Source organism: Copadichromis virginalis, linkage group LG15 (assembly GCF_057382275.1).
Source record: "Copadichromis virginalis isolate Kocher_CV1m ecotype Utaka linkage group LG15, C_Virginalis_male_GT1.1, whole genome shotgun sequence".
Lineage (NCBI taxonomy): Eukaryota > Metazoa > Chordata > Actinopteri > Cichliformes > Cichlidae > Copadichromis > Copadichromis virginalis.
The window spans coordinates 38,115,614-38,138,843 of NC_140632.1; the positions used below are offsets into that span (position 1 = coordinate 38,115,614).

A 23,230-nucleotide genomic window follows, 5' to 3' on the forward strand; every position below is an offset into this window, starting at 1 on the left:
TGATAAGCAGCTGCCAAAGGGCAGACTGTTAACTTGTTAAACTGCTTAAACTGGGAGAAAAAAAAAAGTGTCACGTCTAATGGTACATAATGTTTTTATTTCCTTTAATGTTGCAGCAGTTTAAAAGTTGGCAAACATGCAGATCCCAAGAAATAAGATTAGTTATCATACTGAAAACATGTTCGGGTAAAAGCAGCTGTTGGAGAGATAGATGCTGCCTCTAATCACAGTGCTACACCTGATGTGATGATTTAAGCATTTAAAAAATTTCAACTTCTGGGACTGAAGAGATTAAACTTCATTAAAGGATAAGCAAAGTAAAAGAGAGCAGATTATCTTATGCATGTACTGCCACCTTGACAGAAACAAGGGGCATGTATCATCTAAAATATCCAAGGGTACACTCTGAACTTCTCACTTAAAAAATAAATAAATAAATAAATCTGCTTTTAAAAGCAAAAAATCAAAGCAACATCATGACTACAAGCAAAAAAAATCTATAGAGAAAACAAAAATATACATAAATAGGGGATAATTTCTTAAAATCTATATCATCTATTAAAAAAAGGTTTCCTGAGATTTTCTCAATGTGAGCTCACTGAGGACAAAAGGCTTTAACAGCTATGTAGTATAAGTACATTTTCAAGCATGTACCTCTACACAAAAGGTTCCCCCCATACAGTGCTCCTACCTCCCCTCTTCTTCGAGCAGAGGAGTGAACAGAAAGTGACAAATATAAACAGTAGGACGGCGGTGTTGAAGGAAATTACCTCCCAGAACAACTGGCATGTTGCCATCATGAAGACATTCATCTGTTTTGTATAGAGTCTGAGTCACTTGCAAGCAGAAGGGGGAGGGAGGGGACGAGAGAGAGCGAGCGTGAGCTGATCGCAGGCTGCAGACGAGAGGCAACGAGTGAGAACGGGAGAGCACCAGAGGAGCAACAACATCTGAAAGTTTTAAACCTGTGATCGCGGTAGGTGACGCGCAGCGAGACTGGAAGTTCCTCCAACATGTGGAAGCGAATAAATTCCACATCACGGACCGCTTCAGACTAAGACAGATTTAGGATTCGCTGCTGAGGGAGGGCGTTCTCTGTCACATTCTTCTATGGGAAGGGAAGAAATTTAAAGATGAGATAGGAGACATTAAAAGAGACCAAGCTGTCCCACCTTACAAGGTGTGCAAAGAGTGAAATGCACGGGGTGTCAAGCGGCTCTCTTTTCCCAGCTCAGAATACTGTTTTAGTGTTCAACAGCGTTAAGACGTAAAGGTTTGGGAAAAGACTTAAAGAGCTGAAAACACAAAAGGAGAAGGACAGCTAACATTACCTTGGGAAACAGGTAAGAAACTTTTGCAAAACTATCACAATACTAGTTTATTTTTTTTATTTGAAAATGGGTTTCGACATCATTTAAACCACTGCTTTGGAAGGTATATAAATTCAAAATCTTACACATTCATCTACTAATTTTAATCAACAAATATCAGCTGAAACACTGTGTACAAACAACTTGCATCTTTTATTAACCTTTAACTGTATAACAGAAGAAATCTGAAAAGCTTTTAAGCCATCACTCTGTTTTCCCAGCTTGGCATTCACATAACTCATGATCTGACTGTCTTTGCTCTATTTATTACTTACCATTGCTGCATTTTGTCATTATTCGGGTAAAGAAAATGACTAATCACTACCCCTTTAACAGACTTATTTCTTCTTTGAAGTGGATGTCAAGAGTGTCAGCTGCCTGGGAAAGTGAGGACCCCTGCTCACTTGCGGAACATCGCACTGTGGAGCTACTAATCGTGTTGGGATTATTGCCAGCTTTGGATTTTATAAGAACAAAGATCATCTTCGTTTGGCTTTTACGGGATGCAGGATCTTGTGTGCCGCCCCTGAACTGTCTCACCCTACCCTGTGCCCTTGCCTGTGGGACCCAGTGACCATGCTGACCGAGTCTCCCAGACCAGAAAGATTAGAGCCCCGACCTACACTCAAGCCCGCTGTATGCTCAGCAGCACCCTGTCTCAGCCAGCCATGGCACAGCTCGAGGCTAACAGCTCACACGCAGGCAAAGTGTCTGAGCTTCAGCTGAAATGGGCTGCCTTGCTCATTGTCATGGTCATCATCCCCACGATCGGAGGAAACATCCTGGTCATTCTCGCTGTGTCGCTGGAGAAAAAGCTGCAGAATGCTACCAACTACTTTCTAATGTCACTTGCTGTAGCCGATCTGCTGGTGGGACTCCTAGTGATGCCCATTGCATTGGTCACTGTTCTCTACAGTAAGTTTAGCACGGAGCTTTGGCTTTGACAGCTTCATTGCACATATACTGCATATGCTTTTTTACATTATATGGGTAGTATTAAAGCTGCACAGGTAAAAATCCTAGAAACCCAAGCATAACATTTCTTATTTTTTCCCTTTTAAAAGGTCGTTTACATTTATTTAAAAAAAAAAAAAAAAAAAAAAAAAAAAAAAAATCACAATATTTTTTATTATGCTTACAAAATAAACAGTATTTAAACTCCAGACGCTCCCCCAGCAAAAACTGCCAACATTACCTCACCCATGTCTAAGGTGTGACTCTGAACAAAGCACCATTGGAATGATTATATTTCTTTCTTTAATATAGTAAATGGCCTGTATTTGTATAGCGCTTTACATATCCAGTCACCCATTCACACACACAGACACTGGCGCCACCGGGCCCTCTGACCACCACCAGTAGGCAACGGGTGAAGTGTCTTGCCCAAGGACACAACGACCGAGACTGTCCAAGCCGGGGCTCGAACCGATTACAAGGCGAACGCCCAACTCTTGAGCCACGATCGCCCCGACAGATCATAATCTGTCATAATATCCAGAAGAACACTGAAAATTGATGTCCAAACCACCAACAAATTTTGAAAACAATTTTTTAAAGTGAGTTCAAGCGTGACCGAAGTGATTTAATGAAGAATGTCCCCTAATTCACAGCAAACTTGTATTAAACCTTCATTAGGCGTTAATATCTGCATAACGACCAGAAGACTTGGGGATAACAGAAGAGGAGAAAAACAATTTGAGAGGCAGTATTAGATCCAATCAAGACTATCTCTAAACAAATTATTCTAGATGAAATAGAACAAGAGATAGTGGACGGTGAACAGTCTACTTTCTCTGGCAAAGGTTTGGTGCCAGGTCCACAGCTTGGACTGAACGACTTGCCTCTGGGACTATTACCAATGGAAAGCCATTTTTCCATTAATTCCATTAATAGTGTTGTGCAAATACAGCTGCACAGGAACTGATTTAGACTTGTATCATCTTTTTTTCCTCTTCATACCACAACAAAATACAGAGCTATGGCAAAGCTACGCATTATTCTCCATTAGTTCAATTGAAAGATAATGAGCTGGATTATAATTATGCCTAACACACAAGAGCGCAGATGTGGATGTGTCACACTGAAAGCTGCACAAGTAAGATTGCTCAGAGATGCTGCTTAAGCGCTTACCTTAATGCAGAATCTAATTAAAGAAGGGCTTTACAATTAATCTGCCATTGCATCTATTTCTGTAACAAATCTGTGTCTGGAAACATGCTATTTAAATTCTGACTGGATCGCTGGATTGAAAAGGATACCAGCTATAAGGGTTTTACATCACTCTCCACATTAGAAACATATAAAGCCTGTTCATCACTCTACCAGGAAGCTTAATCCCCTTTCACATTGCTATAATTGAGCACACTGAGCCCAGAATTCACCCAGTAAACCCTCCAAAGAAGTTTTAGTCACAGCCAAAGGAGAAATCATCAGTAAAATTAGTATTTTAAACCACACTTATTTTGGGTTCATCATCAAGCATAATAAACAGTTTAATTTATCAAACAGCCACATATAACAACAAAACTCACAGATTTCTGTTCAACAAGCCTGTGCAGATTTTGTCCTTTCATATCATTCATTTTTGTATGCGCGCTTCAGTAGACACCGAAAGGCCCATTCTGATCCATGAAAAACCTGGGTATTGAGCTAAAAGCAGCTGGCTTTGAAACATAAAAGAAACTGAAAGGGTATTGATTTCTTTTTTCTTTGTTCAAACCATCACTTCAATACGGCAACCTCTAAAGCAATTTATCTAGGCCGAAAATATTTAGTCCTAAGAACTAGTCCAGTCACGTAACTGAGAGAAAACACCAACTGTGATTAAAATGTATTTCTTTAATTTTTCCAGCAGTATTTCTATCTGCTAAAAGGTTACAAAGGTCTACAAAAACAAAAAACAGACTCCTAAAATATTCTCTGCTTTTGTGAAATATATTTTAAGACCCAGGCAGCTGTCATCCTCTCCTATTTAGAGAGAGATGAAGCGCTGAGGTGAACTGGAAGAGGTCATGAGGACACAGACAGAAACAGTGTGTTAGTGTGAAGGATAGCTAACGACGGTGCGGACAGTCATGCTGTGCCAACAACCTTTAGCGAAATAAACAAAGTCACATAGACAAGGTTATAGTACATTGGTACACTAATACCACAAATGTCAACACAACTAAACTAAATATTTCAGTGAAATCAGTGACACAACTGTAAGGCGGGGTCGATGAGCTGTGCTGGGCTTGAAATAATCAGAAACAATAAAAACACACGTAAGCTGACAGACTAATAAAGCTGTGCGTGTGTTGTGTAAATTAAGACTGTTATCATTGTTAATTAAGGCTAGAGATGTGCTGGTCCGGTGTCCAGAGGTGTTTGCTTTGTAGCCGTGTGCAAATGATGAAGGTGGTTGAAGTCCAATTTATCTTTTTAACCTTTATCCCCCTTCTTATAATCTAATAACAGGTGAGGAAGGTGCAGAGAGGCTAACAGCTAGTCCTTTGAAGTTCGTTAGTTAGTTACATTTCTTTTTCTTTTCAGCTCTATACAATGTCACTATAATTATTAGGCCTTTACCTTTAGCGATCCAATCACATATAAAACAAAACTGATTTCTCTATTAACCAAAGTGTCTCCAGTTGAACAGCTATAACCTCCTTTTATCTTTGATCATCCGTTCAGACTTGCTTGTGGAGTAAAGTAGTAGGGCAGGTAGAGCTGGCTGCAGCTGGCAGAGAAACCCACTTTACTTTGAATTAAAATATATAGGTTTCAAAGAAAAGATGATGCAACACACCCAATCCAGAAAATGTTTCTAGTATTCAGCCACTCTTCCACATCTGCTGAGCAGAAGTATACAGACACCTGGAAAATGTAAGAGGTCCTCTTGTTTAAAATATGAGCTATGTGAACAGAAACTCTTGTAAACTTAAAATAAACCAACTTGTAGCCAAAAAAGAAAAAAGAAAAGCCTAAGTGAGAAGCCAGCTCTCTACTAACCAATAATGTGGTAATTTAATACATTAGATTTTCTGAACTCCTCTATTCTATATATATTTTTTTATTTAAAGAGATGTGGATATTGTAGCTGTTTCTACTGTGCAATGTGCTATAAACACATTCTTTCTTATACTTGCCAGAAATGCAAATTATTCTTATTCTTTTTTAAGTAATAACACTTCATCCCCATATTTTTTTAATAAAAGTCCTGCACTGTTGACTCTTAGACACCCACATCTGTTCAAATAGCAGTTTTGTAATCCTTATAAACCAAAAAAAAGAAAAGAAAAAACATTGCAAATGACTTTGAGGTGCTGACACGAGCCTTGTATAACTAGGAACTACAGGAGAGCTCTGCTTTATGCTCCAAGTTTTTAAATGGGCTGCCACGTGGTGGAACTAGGATGTTTTCAAAGGCAACCATAAAACAAAAAACTATAAAAAAAAATAAGCTTACAAGGGCAGGATTGCTTTAGTAACATTGTAAAACTAATATAACAAATAAACACTTTCCAAAAGTGTCAATCATTTGTCATTTGGGGGGAGAAAAGCTTCCATGTCAAACTTAATCAAAACAGAGTACGAGAAAGCAGCGCAGTAAGGAGGCGGAGGAGACGGGCATAACACAGGAAAATTCCAACAACTGTCTTTTACTATGTTAATGGATGACGAGACAAAAGCCAGAACAACTACTTGCCAGTTTTATATCCAGAACTCAAAATAAACACTACTGTTGAGCGCAGTCTCTGCCACATCTACATAAAGAGCTCCGAGCTCCATAAACACTCGGCGAACCCTCCTTTTTCCAGTAAAGTGATTCCTCACAGATAAACAAACAGCAATCATTTGCACGAGTGCAACTTCAAACCCGTTGCCATTGTCTGATATCTACCCTAACGGGCAGAGAGTATGACCGCATTCTTTTTGGCAAGAAAACGAGTTACACCACAAGTATATTAAACTATCTGCCAACTCTAATTTCCATCTCATCTTCTCTTTAGACTCTGGATGGCCTCTTCCTGAGTTTCTCTGCCCCATCTGGCTCTTCCTTGATGTGCTTTTTTCTACTGCATCCATCATGCACCTTTGTGCCATTTCACTGGATCGCTACATTGCCATCAAGAAGCCGATTCAACACAGCCAGTACAAATCCAGAGCAAAAGCGCTGGTCAAGATCGCACTGGTGTGGCTCATATCCATTTGTAAGTTTGTCAGTTCAGCCTTCAGCTCTACAGCAGTCTTTAAAGTCAAAACTCAAAACATAAAAGCCCCAACAAGACCTGGTTTACACTCAGAAATGCATGCCAGATGACATAAAACAGCAACATATGTATAAACAGCACTGATGTGATTTAAAGTCCACTGTGACTTTTTTACAGTAAGCTGTAAACACAAAGATGCTGCAATCAGTCATGCCTTGTTATTGGAGACACGTTTCAGTAAAAGCAGCTCTTTCTCTCAAATGAAAAATTACTGCATTTGCAGAAAAAACAAAACAAATGCAAGCCAGTAAGCTGTTCATCCAATGAGTAATAATAATAATAATAATAATAATAATAATAATGGATACTTTATTGATCCCCATGGGGAAATTACTTGTTTTTCTCTGCATTTGACCCATTCACTCAGTGAAGCAGTGGGCAGCCCACTAAGCAGGCGCCCGGGGAGCAGTGTGGTAATAACCAGTGTTTCCCAGTATTTAATGTTGTTGTCGTTTTTCTAGGTATTGCAATTCCAATTCCTATTAGGGGCCTTAAGAACTACCACCTTCCCAACAACATCACCTTCAACAGCAACCACACGTGCCTGCTGAAACCAACCACCTTCTGGGATTTTATCATATTTGGCTCTTTATCAGCATTCTTCATCCCTTTGACTATCATGATGGTCATCTATCTACTCACTGTCCATGTGTTGCGCAAAAAGGTTTATTTGCTCAGGTCAAAGGTCACTCAGCGTTTTAGCTCTCCGGCGGTGTCCACAGTTTTTCAAAGGGAGCAGTCTATGGCTTCAACTGAAGCCGAGCAAATGAATGTGCTGGACAGCAGACTTCCCCGGATGCAGGAAAAGCCAAATGCAGGCACCACGATCGCTCACACGCCATACGAACAGTCCTTTCGCAGGATGTCAACTATGGGCAAGAAGTCCATGCAGACTCTGAGCAACGAGCAGCGTGCATCCAAGGTACTGGGCATAGTCTTCCTCCTGTTTGTAGTCATGTGGTGCCCTTTCTTTATTACAAATATCACCTCAGTGCTATGCAAAGGGTGTGATCCCAACGTCATTGCCCGGCTCATGGAGATCTTTGTTTGGGTGGGTTACGTGTCATCAGGTATTAACCCGCTGGTCTACACCCTATTCAACAAAACTTTCAGGCAGGCGTTCACACGTTACATCACCTGTAATTACAGGAGCTGTGCCAGTAACCTGTCAGGAGGACATCTGAGGCCATCAACTGCAGAGTGGACTCTAACAAGGATTTCAATCAAATCTTCCATGGCAGAGAACTCTAAGCTATTCATGAAACGGGGAATGAAGAACGGCATTGGAGCTGTGGCCTACCAAAGTCCGCTGAGGTGTCGGCAACCACCTGTACAGTCATCTAGTGGTGTTGTGCTAGACACAATACTTCTGACTGAAAATGAAGATGATAAGCAGGAGGAACATGTTAGCTGTGTATAGACTATGGACACGCAAAGCAAATGAATATAAATCGGGGGTGGGGTGGGGGTGGGGGGGTACTTAAAGTGGATAAAATTTATGTTGCAAATTTGAGTTCTTTCAAGACAAAGGCTTGTCACGAACAGATGTTTCTGTCAATTGGATACATTTAATGGCAAGACAACAAACCCCAAACTGTTCATAGTCTTTTGTAGCGCACACCTAGAGGGCAAAACACCAAAATGCTGGCTAACTCAGAGCATCAGAGCACCAGAGAACTCGTTTTTAATATGTTACAAGCTGCAAATGTCCAGATCAACTTTCAAAAACACTGATATTTAAAATACTGCATGTTTTTCCATACTTGTAAAGTGTACATTGCACAAGCTGCAGTCCATTTGGCAATATTTGCAATATGTAACAATATCCCCCCAGTGCACTTACACTGCCACCAGCACATACACAAAAAACCCCAAAACAAAAACAACAGTAGGTGCAGGTCTATCTATTTTTGATTGAGATGGGTCACTAATGCCACGTTTGGAAGGTGAAACTCATCTGTTAAGCTTATAATAATGTAATATAATTTAGCCTTTGGTGGGATTTGGCTGCTGTTTTTGTACGGCAGCCTCAGGAGAGGTGTGTTAGCATTTAGTGCCATTATCTTTACTTGCCCAGCAGCTGTAAACAACTGAGCGGCTTGTGAACATTAGCTGGCATTTTGGTTTAATAACTCTGGTGAAAGTAAAGCACATGAAGTCTAAGGAAGGCTTGTTTTGCCCTCCAGGGTTCAAGGTGGTGACCTCACTTAGAAACTAGTAAGTGATCGCTAATGTTTGTTTACATCAGTTACACAAGGATCTATTTTCAACTATGAACACTACATCCACAAAGTTCAGGACATCATGATGACCTGGAAACTCCCTGAATGCAGCATACAGTACATTTCCTATTCTGATGCTTTCAACTTTTGCTGTCTAAATATGCTGTAAACCATCTACATGCTTATATTTTGTCAAGACAACACAGACAGACATAAACGCCTTGCACTCTTGAAACGATACTTAATGTATTTGCTGGACCTTTGAAAAGCACTCTTGTACGTGTATCGCAGCCTGCTGTTTTGACATGTTAAAAAGATGTCCACTTAAAAAGATTGTACATAGAAAATGTTCACTTTAAATGGAAATCTACATGTGTTTAATAAAATATTTCTTGTGTTCCTGATAAAAAGGCCAAATTCTAACCATCTGTGTGTTATGCTGTTGATCTCCACATTCATATGTTACTGTAATGTGATCGGAAAAAATGGCCTCTATCATAAATAAGGGCTGGGCAAAACAAAACACAGCATAACAGCCACAGTAAGACAAACAAAACAAAACAAAACAAAACAAAAAAGGCTATTCACTTTTCCCCAAATCATAAACACCAAAGCAGATAACAGAGTTTGGCAATAAAAACCACTGCCATTTACACTGAAAAAGAAAAATACGAATACTGTAACGACAGCATATTTAAGGAGCAATTCCTAATTTCTCTGTTTAAAAATATCCAGGAAAACATTCAACTAAACTAAAATCCTAATTAGTTATATTCCTGTATAGACTGTGTCACTGTTAAACAAAAGACAAACAAACAAACAAACTGGAACTCTGCTGATTTAGTATGAAAAAGCTGAAACGTAAGGCATTCAAACCTGGCTCTTCTTGTGAGGCGGAGTGCATGCAGTTATTCTTAAGGCATTAGGGTGAGAAATCAGAGAAGAGCAGGCAAACTAAATAGCTCTGGTTCACAAGTCTTTCTAAACACAGAGAAAATTTACACAAGGTTTATGTAGTGGCCGATTGATCACAGGATATCACATGGCCTTTTTGGGCTTAAAAATGCACACCCTGATGTTTGTGAAGTGGCCAGGCAGTCTGTTTAGCACGAGCCCTGCTCTATGGTGGGTAAACACTGATGTTAGTGGGATAAATGCCTGTAAATAACTGGAGAAGACAGTTAAAGTGATAAGGACCTCAGTGGTGTCATTGTCTGACAGAGGAACATCATTCATGAAGACCAGTAACTACTACTAAACTAAATTTTGACAACTCATTACACAAAATATAAAAAACACAAGGTCAGCCAGGAAAACTGAAGCAAAAAAGAAAGAAAACCAAACTGTTTCTGTGTCAGTAGTGACGTAGTGAATAACAAGAACCTGACTGGTTAAAGCCAACTAAGCTCCAGGACATCTGCATGGAAATGACATTCACTGGTTTCATTCATTTGCCAGCTGCTACATTAACACTTTTGTGTTAGCCAATCAACCAACAACACTTCACTTCACAAGTTAAAATCCCAAACAAGCTAACTGTAGTAAAGCTAAATAAAACTCCCACAAGTAACCAAGAGATCAGCTGCTTGTAATGATGGAAAAACTGGTAAACTCCCTGTTCTCCTTCTAGTTTGTGGGGGACACCAGAGTATCCACAGGTATCGGCTTTATAAAGTTACTGTGGCAGCTAATGCTATTAACCTTAATACGGATGGCTATAGTTGTGCCATTTTCTTTTGCCGTAAGCATTCTGCAAGTCTTTTAAGGTAATGATTTTTATTTATTAATTTACATATAACTAGCATCTAAAATCACACTGAGTTTCTACTATAATGCACGTGCCTCTTTGTGGAGGTTGTTGTTCGTGTGCCAGCTGCGTTTAAGATAGACAGCCAGTTAGCGGCAGATGTGACACACACTGAAATCAACAACCATAAACCATCTAGCTTTAATTCTACCTCCCCTCAGCAAACAAAGATAACTGTGCAACTGTTTAAAATAAACGGACGGACAGCAAACTGAGCACTGGTTGGTTGTCATTATATAACTTTTTTTAAAACTCTTCAAAAGATTAACATAAAGAAGCATCATTTGTAATAACAATGATATTTAGAAAACCCTTCAGAATACCTTCCTTTTACCAGATGCATGATTTGATCTGCTCAAATAAGTATGTCTTTGTTCAAAGGTTGTGTTTTGCATAAAGCTGGAATTTTGGCACAAGTATTGAGGTTTTAAAGAGAAAGGCCTTTGGTGCATGCGGAAAAAACCAAAACAGAGCGTTCATAGTTTAAAGAATGGGGTCTGGCTTACCTGAACAAGATGAAGCCAATGGACTCGACAGCAGCCCGTCTGACATCATCATTCACATCACTCACCTTAATAGACAAAAGAAAGGCAGTCAATTAAACGGGACTTGATTTAATCTTAAAAATGCACATCCCCTACTACTCAGAGTAAAAGAAATATGCTCTACTATTAAGCTGTCTAATAAATTCAGTTAGCACCAAGTGCCACCTGCAGGACAAAAGTGGTTCACACCTCTGCAGTGATTTCTGTTAGCAAAGAGTTTTGCAAGATCATCCCTGAAAGAATACAGTGCTTTAAATAACTGGCACTAGTTTAATAACAGCAGCTACTAAAGCTTTGAAAAAAAAAAAAGACAGATTAAGGGAGAAAATAAACAATCATACTTTTGACAATATTATGACTAGCAGCTATTATGAGGCCGGCCATTAGTGGATCTTCCATCCGCTTCAGTGCCATCATTATAAACCTGCACTCCCTTCAGTGACAGTGTTGTAAAGAAGGAAAAAAGGAAGCACTCACAGCGACATGTAGCAGGCGTCGGATGGCCTTGTTGTTCCCAGAGCCACAGTATGCCATTGCCACAGTGTACATACCAGAGCGCCGCAGGATGGGGTCCTACCGTAGACAGTGAAAGAAAGCAGAGCTTTAAGACTGTGTCTGGATACACAACTAAGATCAACATAATTTGAGTAATTTCCCACATCTAGATCTTGGCACAAAGTACAGAGGAAGAGTCTCACATGTGATGGGAAATACACACAACCTGAGGTTCAGTAAGTGCAGACGGGATTTGATACATCAAATATCGGCACAGTGAATTGTGAGCTTTACGGAGAGTAGTGACCTTTATGAAGCAGACTGAGATTCTTTCCATTAAAGAATCAAACTTCTATTATTTTCTAGATATTGGTAAGTTGACCCTATGGCAAAGACAATTGTCACTTTTTTTGACAGAAGTTTCAACCTGATGGTGTACATAATTTGATTTTTGAGTGTTTTTTAGTCATACCTTGTCTCTACAGAGGCTTTCAATGAGGGCATCAGCCTCCTCCATACGTCCATACATGACCATGGCAATTCCTACTGCCAGGCCACGCAAGATCTTCTCGTGCTGCGTCTCCTGAGCGTAGCCCACCATGTCCTCGATCGCCTGAGCCGACTTGGAGCCCAGCATGACGAGACCAAGAGCCAACCCTGCAGCTTCACCTGGGAGGTCGCAGAAGCAGAAAAAATAAACAATAAACATGTGGAAGAGCATTCAGCTCTAACTTTATTGCACACACACAGCTAGGCCTCTGAGAAAGGGGGTGACAAAGCGGGGGAAATTCCACAGGTGTGAAGCCTTTTGTTCTGTGTTTTTGAGGATGGGGGAAGAGACAAGGGGCAATCACGGTAAGAAGAGATAAGGTTATAAAAAATCTCCCACATTCTGGAGAGGGTTAACAGCTGTGAAAGTACTTTTGTCTGACTGTATTTAAACCAGGGCTGTGCTGTTCATTGGTAGAGAGACTGCTGTCAGTGCCCCATGATGGCGGCTCTCTCCAAGCATGCTTGTGTTTATTATTAAAAGTTGTTGGCCTACTGCTCACTGTGTCTGTAGGCTTTGTTAATTAAAATTCCATAACACATCACACAGGATTAAAAACAAACAAAAAACCCTGCTTTTTTTTGGTCCACATACAATTAAAAAACATAACAAAACACATATTTAAAACGTCTGAAAGTTCTACTCTAATAAGGGACGTAGCAAAGATGCTCAAAACAAACAAAAATAAAAAACCAAATCCTTCTTTGTCATATTTGTAGAAACATCATTATTAGTAAGCTGAACAGTAAAAAGCAAACTGGGGCTTTAAAATTCAAAAAGCCCCTTCACTGACAGGGCCTACGTACCAGTGACAGCATCATCCTGGTAGAGGTTCGACTTGAGCAGATCGTAGACATCCTGCCTAGCCGTGCCCAATGCAGCCAAGCCCAGGCCAAGAGCACCGCCATGACGGACAATCTGTGACCGTGGAACAGAAAGCACACCATCAGTGAGAGCATAAAACTGACACAGAGACTTAAACTAGCTCCTGCTCTCTAAAAAGCTTTAGCTGGGGCACAAGTGTAACATTTATCTGACAACCAAGCATGAAACCAAACCTAAAAACTCACATCATTGCTGGCGTTCTTGAGTTGACTGAGCAGGTAGTCAATGATGTCCCCGCCATGGTTGGCATGAATGAGGCCCAGGGCATACAGCCCGCCTCCTTCCTGGTAGGCAGACCCAGGGGAGGTATCTTTGGGCAAGTAGGTGGCCATTAACTGGAGCGCCTCTTTTTCATGACCCTGAAAGAAAGCATTTTCAACATTTTGAACATTAGAAACATTTTAATCTTTGTCTAAAACATTCTGAGCAGGCAGTAAGATTAGAAAAGCATAACATTAGAACAAAATCCTTTCTGGTTTTCTTAGTATTACCATCATTGTGCCAGAACTCTACCTTGTGGATGACACCCAGACTTGCTGTCGCTGTGAATTTTGCCCAGTTTGTTGCTCTTGCCAGCCATTCTAAGTTTTCTCTACAAGAACAAAAAACACTGGGGTTATAGTCACTCGAAAACAACACGTTTATCAATATCCCTCTGTAATCTTTTCAGTGTTTTATCATCCTCCCAGCACAGTTACCTGAGGAACTGGTCACTTGTGGTTCCTGTGTGCATGAAGGAGTTGGCTATAACCGTAGCTGTGTGGCACACTGAATTTCGAACCGCGTCCTGGAGTAAAAGGAGGCACAAAAATCAGGGAGTTTCAGGAAGTGGTCGCTACGGCACATTAAGTGACCTCAAGCAAAATGCAGTTCATCTGGTTGTAAACAATCTTCTTCAAAACTGCACATTACACTGGCAGCGAACGTTACCTTTGTGTTTTTCAGAATCATTAGATCTGTATTGTTATTTCGAATTAAGAATTGTAGGTGAAGCTCAATGGCCATCTCCCCACTCAGGATCTTGATCATCTTTGCATTCTGGTCTTTGGACTCATCTTTCTGTAAAAAGACAGAAGGACAATGTGACAGGATATATTAAAGGCAGCAAATCAGAGTGTATTTATTTAACCCCCCTCCCCCAAAAAACCCCCCAAAACTACTGTTCAATTGATTTTCTTCTTTCTACTTTCAACTTTAACTTGAAGTTTTATATTCATTCCTCCCTCCCAGCATTCAATAACACTATCAAGACTGCAGCTAAAGGCCACACTGAGTTAGTATTGATATTTAGTAAGGTAGTACTAATGATGTGCAATCTGCATTTTTTCTTTGAACTTTTCTTCTCGACTTTGAATGCTTAACTAGACTACACTGCTATATATACACTTGGCAAACACGATTCTGATTCTGACTCTAATAAACTCCTTTTAACTCGCAGTATATTTTAGAATTCCTCATCAAGTTTCAGGATTACTTTTTGTTATTCCTGTGAGAACCGTGTGGCTCTAGACTTTTCCAGATGATGCCAACGCAACCAGTTTTATGTGCATGTATACAAACTGCTTAGCGTGACTGTGATTGTTAGCCTTGATCACATGACAAAGCTGTACTGATTATGGTGAACATGCTTTGTTGTGCAGGCTCCAGTTATCAAAGATATACTGCAGTTAAAACCCCCAAAAATCCAAACTGCTAACCGTTTCTGCAGGCTTTCCAGCAGGTGAGCTGCCAGCTTTGTCATCGGTCTCCATTGCATCACTATAAAACATACAAGAGACAACAAGTTTCAGTCTGTAAGATGTGTGTGTATTAGACTCAATTCAAACTCAATCTTTTGTATTTCTTTACTTTAGTTTGGTTCATTTCAGAAGGTTTAAGATGCCCACCAGAAACTTAGTGGGCTTTATTCTCACTGACAAAGGGTCAAAAGGTTTTCCCACAATACAGCATTTTAAAATAACTCTTCTGCAGAGAAATGCCTTAAATCAGAGCCACTATCTCTGAAAAAGCCCAAGACCTATAAACATGAACCAAGACAAAGTGCTTCAGAATTAGTCACTCTTTGTCCCTGCCTACCTCTCTTTGTCTGCCGTGGGCACAGTGCCTGTATTTGTGGAACCAGGGACTGCAGGAATAGGTGTCCCAACGGTACGCAGGTTCTGAATGACAGAGGACAGAAACTGCTGGCTGGCACTCTCATAGAGGTCAAAACAGATCTGGTAGGCCATTAGCAGGTTGTCCTCCTTCACCAGCTTCTCCAGGATATCACTCACAGCCTGCGGATCATCCAGGAATATCAGGCACTGGAGTGGGGAGAGAGAGAGATAAGTGGAGAGGGATGTTAGTTTGAAATAGTTTGGGAAAATCTATTAAATTAAAGCTGTACATGTGATCAACATACAGCAGTACTATCAACTATTTTAAAAATCACACAAATAACTCTGAGCATGACTCAGGGCAGATGTTGGTTTGGTTGACTGATCGTTAGAGATTCTTATCTAACAAAAAATACCTGCTATAATGCGTGCCTGAAAGTGAACTCTCTGGAATCATGAAGATTGTGATTACATATAAATTTTGATCTTATCATTTGGAGTTTTCATTTTTCATAACGTCATTTTAGTGGCTTTCAGCAGCCTTCTCCAGAGACGTTAAACCTAACCATAACTTGGCAATCTTTGGATGCTCCGTAGAAACCCTTGGGTTTTCACCTGGCATCCAGATTCATCTGTATGAAGGAATTGTGCTTGCCAAGAAACATATAAATTGGAAGTCTGCCTCTTCTACGAAACTAGATTAAGGATGTTATCTTTTCTACAACTGGAAGAATTATGCATGTGTAAACCAGATATTCAGGGGAGATTTAATAGGAGATGAGGGCCTTTTCTTCAATAATACCATATTATCTCTTACAAGCTGTGATCTTTACTTTTTTCTCGGCCCCATAAGATGCAAAAATGTTTTTAATATATTTTTGTTATATTCTTGACAGGTTTTCTTCATGTTTGAGAACTTCGAGAGTCGCACTGTCTTAAATTCCCTCCGTATGTTTTCGTGCCTGAAAGCCTTTTATTTCTTTTCTGTGTTTGTGTATGCTGTCACAAACAACAAATCAATGGATAAAACATTGGAGGGGGAAAAAAAGAAGTGAAAGCACGATCACCCGTGCCAGTTTCCTTGGCTCAGGTGTTTGAACAATTCATTTGTTACCTGACAGACATTGATGAAATCGGGTTTTTCCAGGTTCATGTAGAGTTTGACCAGCACCCTCAGCACGTTGTTACGGAACTTCTTGTTCTGCATCAGGGACATGCACACCTTCAAGCTGTAGGCAAGGAGGCCACTCACATCATTCTGGAAGGGAAGTGAAAAGAAAGAAATTCTTAAGATGAAACGTTAATAACCTTGAACAATCAACAGCAGTAACCAAAGCGTAAATCTTATTAAAACTTGTTATAAAGATCCAAAATAATCTCAAGTTAGCAGAAAACTGCACTGACTGATTCTAAGATGGTTTTCTCAAACATGTCCAGACGTCTTGTTTCCAGGGCGATGCCAATGGCCTGTTTATACTTGTGATCGTCAAGGCAACGCAGGAACATCTTGTTGACAATGCCCTCGAGACGGGGGTCTATGGTTTTCTTCTCTTCGCCCTCTGGCAGCTCGGTATTCTCCACCCGCAGCTTGGTGTAATGGTCGATGCATTTGGCTGCATCCACAAAAATAACAAGTTATGTAGGTAAATATATTTATTTCATACATACTTTTCATTAGAAAGCAACGGAGGATAAACCTTACGTCCAACATTACATCTTTATTTTACTTTGCACTGGTAAGAAGAGAAGAAGTCCCCCCCCCACTCACCAATGATGGTCTCCACATATTCTGAGTCATCTGTGACACTGAAAAGATCTCCTGCACCAAGAGCATAATTTAGAGACTCTTCAAAGGCTCCAAGATGGTAGAAAACCTTGGAGGCCACCAAGGCTGCAAATTCTCTACTCCGGAAAGACTCATCCTCATATAGGACTTCACTGTGAGGAGACAACAACAAGTTACATAAAACAAAACTGTCAGGAGCCATTTTTCTAATCACCATTGAGTAAATTGTAGATCAGATCAGAGATGATCAAAATCATTCAGTTCTGCATTTATTACTGAACTATGAGGGAGCTTTGAGGGAGAGTAAATACTGATGTCAGTGTCTCAGCATTTACAGGGAAAGTCAGTTAAATCTTTAACCCTACAACAGACATAGAAATAAACAATGAGCTTAAGTTCCTGCTGACTTATGTTACAGTACTGTAATAACTATAATATAAGCTCTTCGCTACTTACATCTTATCCACGGATCCTGAAATCTCAGCCCAAAAGTCATTCACAATGGCATCTAGCTTGTGCAGAGCAAACTCCTGCAAGAAAAACAGACGTGTTGTTTAAATATTCATCTTTGTATTCACTTTTATGTAATACTGCATACACCAAATGAGTTTACATTTATGTCACGTAGAAAATTAAAACATTGACCAAAACTTGATGGGCCACACTGACAATTCATAAAAGTCAAGAGACTTTATCTCTGCAACTGTATCTCTTGTGGTGAGATAACAAGACATGAAAATCTCCCGTTACCCGAATATTCAATTGACTACCCTACAGCCAACTCTTACCTTAAGCTGGGGCTCATCCTCATCAAGGAGAGAAATAATTCCAGCTAGAAAACAAAAGAAATTATTAAATGGATGTTTACTTCATAAAATCCAAATACTTTTCTTTTGATCCAACGGTCATTTCAAATACTAAATACATTTGCAAATCAAAGACAATACATTCTAAGAATACATTACATTACAATACGGTCTGAGGAGATACAGAAGCTTATTGAGGATCAAATATAATGTTAGCCCAAAATCTGGCAATTTGAAGATTGTTTATAGCAATACTAAGATGACAGCAGCATTTAGGATGTATTCAAACACATAACGTCATCGGAAATTACGTCTCAGATGAAAGCAAAAATGAACATGTTTATCTATAAAGATCCATGCTGTTGCCATTACTGTAATTTATTTCCGCTTCCTCCATTTAAACAGCCTTGTAGTGATTAAAACCATTTCTGAAGCACGGGAAATCCACAATGAAATGTGTTTCTCCTTACTATAACTACTTTAGTAATTTTATATGTGATCAACGGTCTATGGTGGGCTGCCAAGTACTAGCCGTGTGACTCAGCTAAATCAATGGCAACGGCTAACAAAATAAAGCTACCTTTAACTACTTACCGGCAGATGTTATCATGATTGGCTCTTCGGTCCCTCCTCGGTCCCGCGTATCCTAGTGTGACGGCGAAATTTCGTGTGATTTGTGAGAAATTAAAGAAAAGATTTGCAATATTTGGATATGTTTAACCACCGAACTGAACGCAGCCGCTGCTAACTTCTTTTTGTTCAACACCGCAAGTCCCTGTCTGAAGGACCCTCGGGTTGGCCAGCTGTAACTATGCCTGATTAAAAACGTAAAAAAATGTATACAATTCACGCTGGATTCATCAGTTGGACCAACATATTCCAGTTTTATAACTAATTAACATAAAGATAACGTAAATATTATTTGAAAAAATGTGGGGAATTTGTAAATGTAGTTGAATGTATCCGATTTTTACACTGGCACCTCAAATGGCGACCTGCCAGCCCAGCAGCTCTTCTACTAGTGTTGGGATTTCCGACTATTTTTAGAGAACCGGCTCTTTCGGCTCTACTCACTAAAAAGATCCGGTGCTTTCGGCTCCCAACCGACTCTTCAGGTTGTTTTGTTGCTTTAATTAATTTATTATTAACCATAATATAAAATTATGCACAAAAGGAATTACTATTGTAAAGGATTTCAACTTTTAACTATTTAAATTTTCAGCTTTTTCCTTTTAAACAATTTTAAAGTGAAACAACACAAAACACTGCAAACCACAACACAATTAAATATAAATTAAAATATGAAAACAAAAAGAAGATACACATTCTCTGTCTTATGGGCCTGCATGAATAAACTTTCTGAATCCTTTATCATCTGCAACTGCACAAGGCTCGTGTGCGGAGTGGAGTGGAGAAAAAGTGCGAGAGAGAGGGTGAGAGAAAGAAAAAAAACAAACCCCACGGTTCCCAATAAGGAGTTGGCTCATGTCGTTCACTTCAAAGAGTCGGCTCTAAGAGCCGTTTCATTCGCGACCGACACATCACTATCTTCTACGTTTCTGTCAAGACAAGGCAGGTCGCTTACAAACAGTAAATTAGCACATCTGGCCATTAAATGAAGATCGTGGAAGCCAAGGGGCGGCGTGTTTTTCATGCAAAGTTGTATGACAATACAGCTTTTGATGACTACTAGTTGTCACCCAGGCAGTTTTTACTTTATTGAAAGAATAGGCAAGGAGTATGTGTTTTAAAACAAAGCTGAACACTCAGGCAAGTCCAATGATGTTTATTTAAAGGGATGAATAAGTCAGTAGGCTACATAAATACAAGTGACATAAATCTCGTTACAAATATTGGTGGTCCTAAAAGTTGTCTCTAAGACACAAAATCCTAATGAAAATGAAAAATAAAATCTTAAGTAAAGCACCCAGGGTCCCTGTTATCCAATTAATACGGTTTTCCGGAAAATTAGTGCAGTGCTTCTAGGCGAGAACGTGACCTGGATTCAGGTAAACTGTGCGAGATTTCACATTTTAAGGCTTTTATCATGTCAGTTGATTTTGTTCTTTAATTCCCTGTATTTGATATACACAAGTTCCCTGACAAACAGTGAGCCAGGAATCAAGTCCTGTATCATTTTATAAGAGTACTTATGCTGTAAGCCGTCTAACGCTTTCTCAACACGTAACAAACTAATGCATGTTTCAAACCTGACAGTGTTTAGGTGGCTTTGACGTGACAAGAAGTATGCTGACTCATAAGAAGTGGGTCCCTGAGCATCACAAAGAAAAATTGTAACACTGTAGCAAAGCACTGAGGTCAGCTTCTCTTTTCACAGTCTAAAAAGCACACAGGTTACATTAGCCGTCTCCTCCAGATGGATCTCCATTCAGAGTTGGTCCAGTAGACAAGGCACAGGCTTTCAGAGGGATGCCCTCTTCTGCACTTTCAGCGTCACCTGAAAAAAGACAACTTGTGAGCTTGCAGTGAAAATAAGTGACTGCAGGACTGTGGTGCAGTTCAGGCATTTCTCTGCTGAAGTTACTTTGCAGCTACCTCTTTGCTCGCTGCTTGAACCTCGGTCTTCTCTTCTCCTGTGGCTGAACCAACGTTGCAATGGCCAGAAAACTGGGTTCCCTTCATCCCTAGTATTATCTGAAAGGCGATAAGAAGCGTTTAACAATGTGGCAGCTTTTCTAAGGGGGCGACCGTTTTGTGAATGCTCCCATTGTTTCCTGGCCTTTGCAGCCCTGCCTGGGAAGAAAAATGTGTGCAGTGTGGTCTTGTGAGTGTCATGAAGTGGCCTACACAAGAGTGAGCTCTCTCTCATTAAAGTACATTAAAGTATGTCCTGTATGGACTTGAATTGAAGTAGTGCTCATTGGTGAGCATACAACGATCATATTATGAGTAGTGGAGGCTTCGGTATAATAGTTAACATATTATATCTTGGACAAATTATGCTGTTTGCCTCTTGCTGATCTAATATGCTGTACATTGTACAATATTCCCATGCTGGCCTGGTTAAATGTGCCAGGGTTCAAACTCCATGTTTACAAGCATGTGTCCTGCTGACATGGGTGTGTGCGGTTGTTGCAGATGGTCACACTAAAACATTTTTTTTTCTACACACTGCATGAAATAAATAAGCTTTTCTGAGGTTTTGCTACAAGTGGAATGTGTGTACACCTGCTGCTTGAGATGAATGTATAACTCTGCAGACGTTTTTCTTGATGCTGAGCATTAGGGTGTCTGTCTTCGGGATGAAGCAGCCGACCCATATCGCCTCTGATGCATGGTTGTGGAACACCGAGCGGATCAGACGCTCCAGAAGCTGGGCGCACCGGCGCGTCTCGGCGCTCTCGTCGGTTGTGTGGATTAATCCAATCAGAGCTGGCCGAGCGATTGTAGCGCGTTTCGTGCGTGCCTTTACATCCTTGAGGATCTCTTTTAAGCACACCTCGTTTGGAGCTCGGCCGATGAAAGTCTGTCTGAAGATGAATATGATGACAGGGGAGTCTATCGCTCGCTTCAGGCTGTGACTGTTCGCCCTCCTCGTTGCTGTCCTCTGAGCATTGCTACTACCCGCTGGTCGTCTCTTTTTCTCTCTGTCCTCTCCCAATTCCAAGTCCTTGGGCCTCGCTGTTAGATAATTTTCATTGCCCTTTCCAGTCTCCGCCTCGCTGGAAACGTGGTTTGTACTTGCTTTACCGCCATGATCGCTCGTCGGACTTGACTGGGGGCCACCATGACCGTTTGCCACCAGACTGCCGTCGTGAAACATGTCGCGTACGAACTCCTGCAATATTTTGGCGTCATCTCCGTCCAAATCTTTACTTCTGCAGACATCACTCACCAAATAAATCCTCTCGCTACCTCCAATTTTCGCTATAGCCTTCTGAAACTCCCTCTCCTCGTCCGGTAGCGTGTCCTTCAGTGACTCCTCGTCCGCCATCCTTGCGCAATTTAAGCTGCGTCGATCTGTTTTATTTACATGAATCGTCAATCCATTGCCGGAGGGTGAACCGGTGAAACTTGTTTACGGTCATCAGCGGGAAGGGTGTGTGTGTGTGTGAGGAGGAGGGTGGGGGGGATCTACTCGCATTTGTATTGGCTGATCCTTTTAGTGGGCGTGGCTAACCGTCAATAACCAAACGACAGTGGCTTGATAATGAAGTTAATCTTTAATGGATAACTAGACAGAAATACATATTGGAAATACATTACTACCAATTATCCTAGAATATCATTTAACAGCAGTCAGAGGGGATGAAAGGGGAAAAATAGTACAGTTTTTTTTTATTTTCTAAGAATTTCTTAGAAGTATTGTGGGGTAAATGGTGGATATTTAAACCTCAGGGTGTAGACTTCACTTTCTTTATTCCCACTATTCACATGGAAAACAGTCTCGACTTCTCTCCAGAGTCATAAATTCTTATCTAAATGGAAAAAAAGAAATGACAGAGGGCACAAAAGTTTATTTGTCTGACCCACATTTGATAAAACAGCCCATTTCTGGAAATATTTGACTTCATTATGAGATCAAAAAATGACTTTCACACTCAAACTCCTCTCTACTTCAACAAGCTCATGAGTACTTCAGACTAATCCTTTAATCCACCCACGTTTGTTCCTCAAATTAAAAGGTGCCGTCATCCTAAAATGCCATTGAGTTCGTTAACTGAAATCCAAATGGAATAACTTCAGCTGCTGAGTTTGTGTGAGATTGTTTACTGATGGATAATAAACTATAAAGTTGGACCAAAATCAATGCAGAGGTTTCAGCCTTTGACCTTTAGACTAGCTGAACACTGATTAGGTGGGTGGTGCACTTGCTTCGTCATGTCTTTGCAGTGTAACTGAACAGTACAGCTTTAAGTGTTTTTTAGTTAAAACCTGTTATGTACAAAATACACACAATACTGTTACTTTTTATGCTTATAGCACAACCACCAACATTTCTCTCCCAGCAAATTCAAGGCGTACATTTCAACACTTTGGACAGTTCCCACACTACGTTTGTTGTGTATGCTGGAGTCAGTCTACTGACCTTTTCAAACCATAAAAGGAGAGACTCGGGGTCAGGAAGCCCACTTTGACCAGAGAGAGAGACACAGAGACACAGGCGAACTGCAATAACATGAAGTCCAAAGCAAAATTCAAAACAAGAAATGGCACTGTTATCACCCTTGAAAAACTTTTTACATATTGTTGAAAGAAACCTCATTTCCAGATAAAGTTCTGTGCAGAAGTCTTGAGCCATCCGTCATCAGCCTTTCTAAATTTCTAAAATGGCAGTGATAACACAGTTTGATTAGTCTGAGGAAACTGGAAAGGCGAAGGACCGAAGAAGACGCTGAACATCTAAAAATATCTACAACAAATTAAAAGCAGTTGAAAGTCATGCCAATGAGAG

At 40.3% G+C, this 23,230-nt stretch overlaps 3 protein-coding genes across 5 annotated transcripts in view; 1 reads left to right on the forward strand and 2 right to left on the reverse strand.

Moving 5' to 3' along the window:
* psmd1 (proteasome 26S subunit, non-ATPase 1) overlaps positions 1-18,603 on the reverse strand; it is a 36,471-nt gene extending 17,868 nt beyond the window's left edge. The window contains exons 1-16 of the mRNA XM_085433254.1: positions 18,409-18,603; positions 17,797-17,840; positions 17,465-17,538; positions 16,991-17,160; positions 16,627-16,835; positions 16,337-16,480; positions 15,203-15,429; positions 14,824-14,884; positions 14,057-14,185; positions 13,825-13,913; positions 13,640-13,718; positions 13,312-13,485; positions 13,048-13,159; positions 12,164-12,360; positions 11,674-11,769; positions 11,158-11,222 (exon numbers count right to left, since the gene is read on the reverse strand). Of these exons, the coding sequence (XP_085289380.1) occupies positions 11,158-11,222; positions 11,674-11,769; positions 12,164-12,360; positions 13,048-13,159; positions 13,312-13,485; positions 13,640-13,718; positions 13,825-13,913; positions 14,057-14,185; positions 14,824-14,884; positions 15,203-15,429; positions 16,337-16,480; positions 16,627-16,835; positions 16,991-17,160; positions 17,465-17,538; positions 17,797-17,840; positions 18,409-18,424 (1,886 nt within the window). The 5' untranslated portion in view covers positions 18,425-18,603. The remainder of the gene's footprint in view (positions 1-11,157; positions 11,223-11,673; positions 11,770-12,163; positions 12,361-13,047; positions 13,160-13,311; positions 13,486-13,639; positions 13,719-13,824; positions 13,914-14,056; positions 14,186-14,823; positions 14,885-15,202; positions 15,430-16,336; positions 16,481-16,626; positions 16,836-16,990; positions 17,161-17,464; positions 17,539-17,796; positions 17,841-18,408) is intronic.
* Positions 794-8,074, forward strand: htr2b (5-hydroxytryptamine (serotonin) receptor 2B, G protein-coupled). 3 transcript variants are annotated; one of them, XM_085433253.1, is made up of 5 exons: positions 794-1,343; positions 1,707-2,285; positions 6,362-6,562; positions 7,084-7,544; positions 7,772-7,828. In XM_085433253.1, exons 2-5 carry the CDS (start codon positions 2,009-2,011, stop codon positions 7,784-7,786), a joined length of 954 nt encoding a protein of 317 aa, XP_085289379.1. In that variant the 5' UTR covers positions 794-1,343; positions 1,707-2,008; the 3' UTR covers positions 7,787-7,828. The 3 variants fall into 3 exon arrangements, with proteins under 3 accessions (XP_085289379.1, XP_085289377.1, XP_085289378.1); XM_085433251.1 differs by having other exon boundaries at positions 7,084-8,074; XM_085433252.1 differs by having other exon boundaries at positions 1,726-2,285; positions 7,084-8,074.
* A 981-nt stretch (positions 18,604-19,584) lies between the features above and the next one.
* LOC146692961 (uncharacterized) lies at positions 19,585-21,883 on the reverse strand. Its single transcript, XM_085433255.1, has 3 exons — positions 21,004-21,883; positions 20,371-20,469; positions 19,585-20,272 (listed from the first exon to the last, which is right to left on the reverse strand). Exons 1-3 carry the CDS (start codon positions 21,767-21,769, stop codon positions 20,175-20,177), a joined length of 963 nt encoding a protein of 320 aa, XP_085289381.1. The 5' UTR covers positions 21,770-21,883; the 3' UTR covers positions 19,585-20,174.
* Positions 21,884-23,230: the final 1,347 nt, after the last annotated feature.

Bases quoted from the DNA above. Each gene is read 5' to 3' on its own strand.
- LOC146692961 (XM_085433255.1), bottom strand. From the start codon at position 21,769: ATGGCGGACGAGGAGTCACTGAAGGACACGCTACCGGACGAGGAGAGG. The intron at 20,470-21,003 runs GTGTACACACAT...ATCGCCTTTCAG, and splicing joins ACATTCATCTCAAGCAGCAG to ATAATACTAGGGATGAAGGG. The intron at 20,273-20,370 runs GTAGCTGCAAAG...GTCTTTTTTCAG, and splicing joins TTCAAGCAGCGAGCAAAGAG to GTGACGCTGAAAGTGCAGAA.
- htr2b (XM_085433251.1), top strand. From the start codon at position 2,009: ATGCTCAGCAGCACCCTGTCTCAGCCAGCCATGGCACAGCTCGAGGCT. The intron at 2,286-6,361 runs GTAAGTTTAGCA...TCTTCTCTTTAG, and splicing joins ATTGGTCACTGTTCTCTACA to ACTCTGGATGGCCTCTTCCT. The intron at 6,563-7,083 runs GTAAGTTTGTCA...TCGTTTTTCTAG, and splicing joins GGTGTGGCTCATATCCATTT to GTATTGCAATTCCAATTCCT.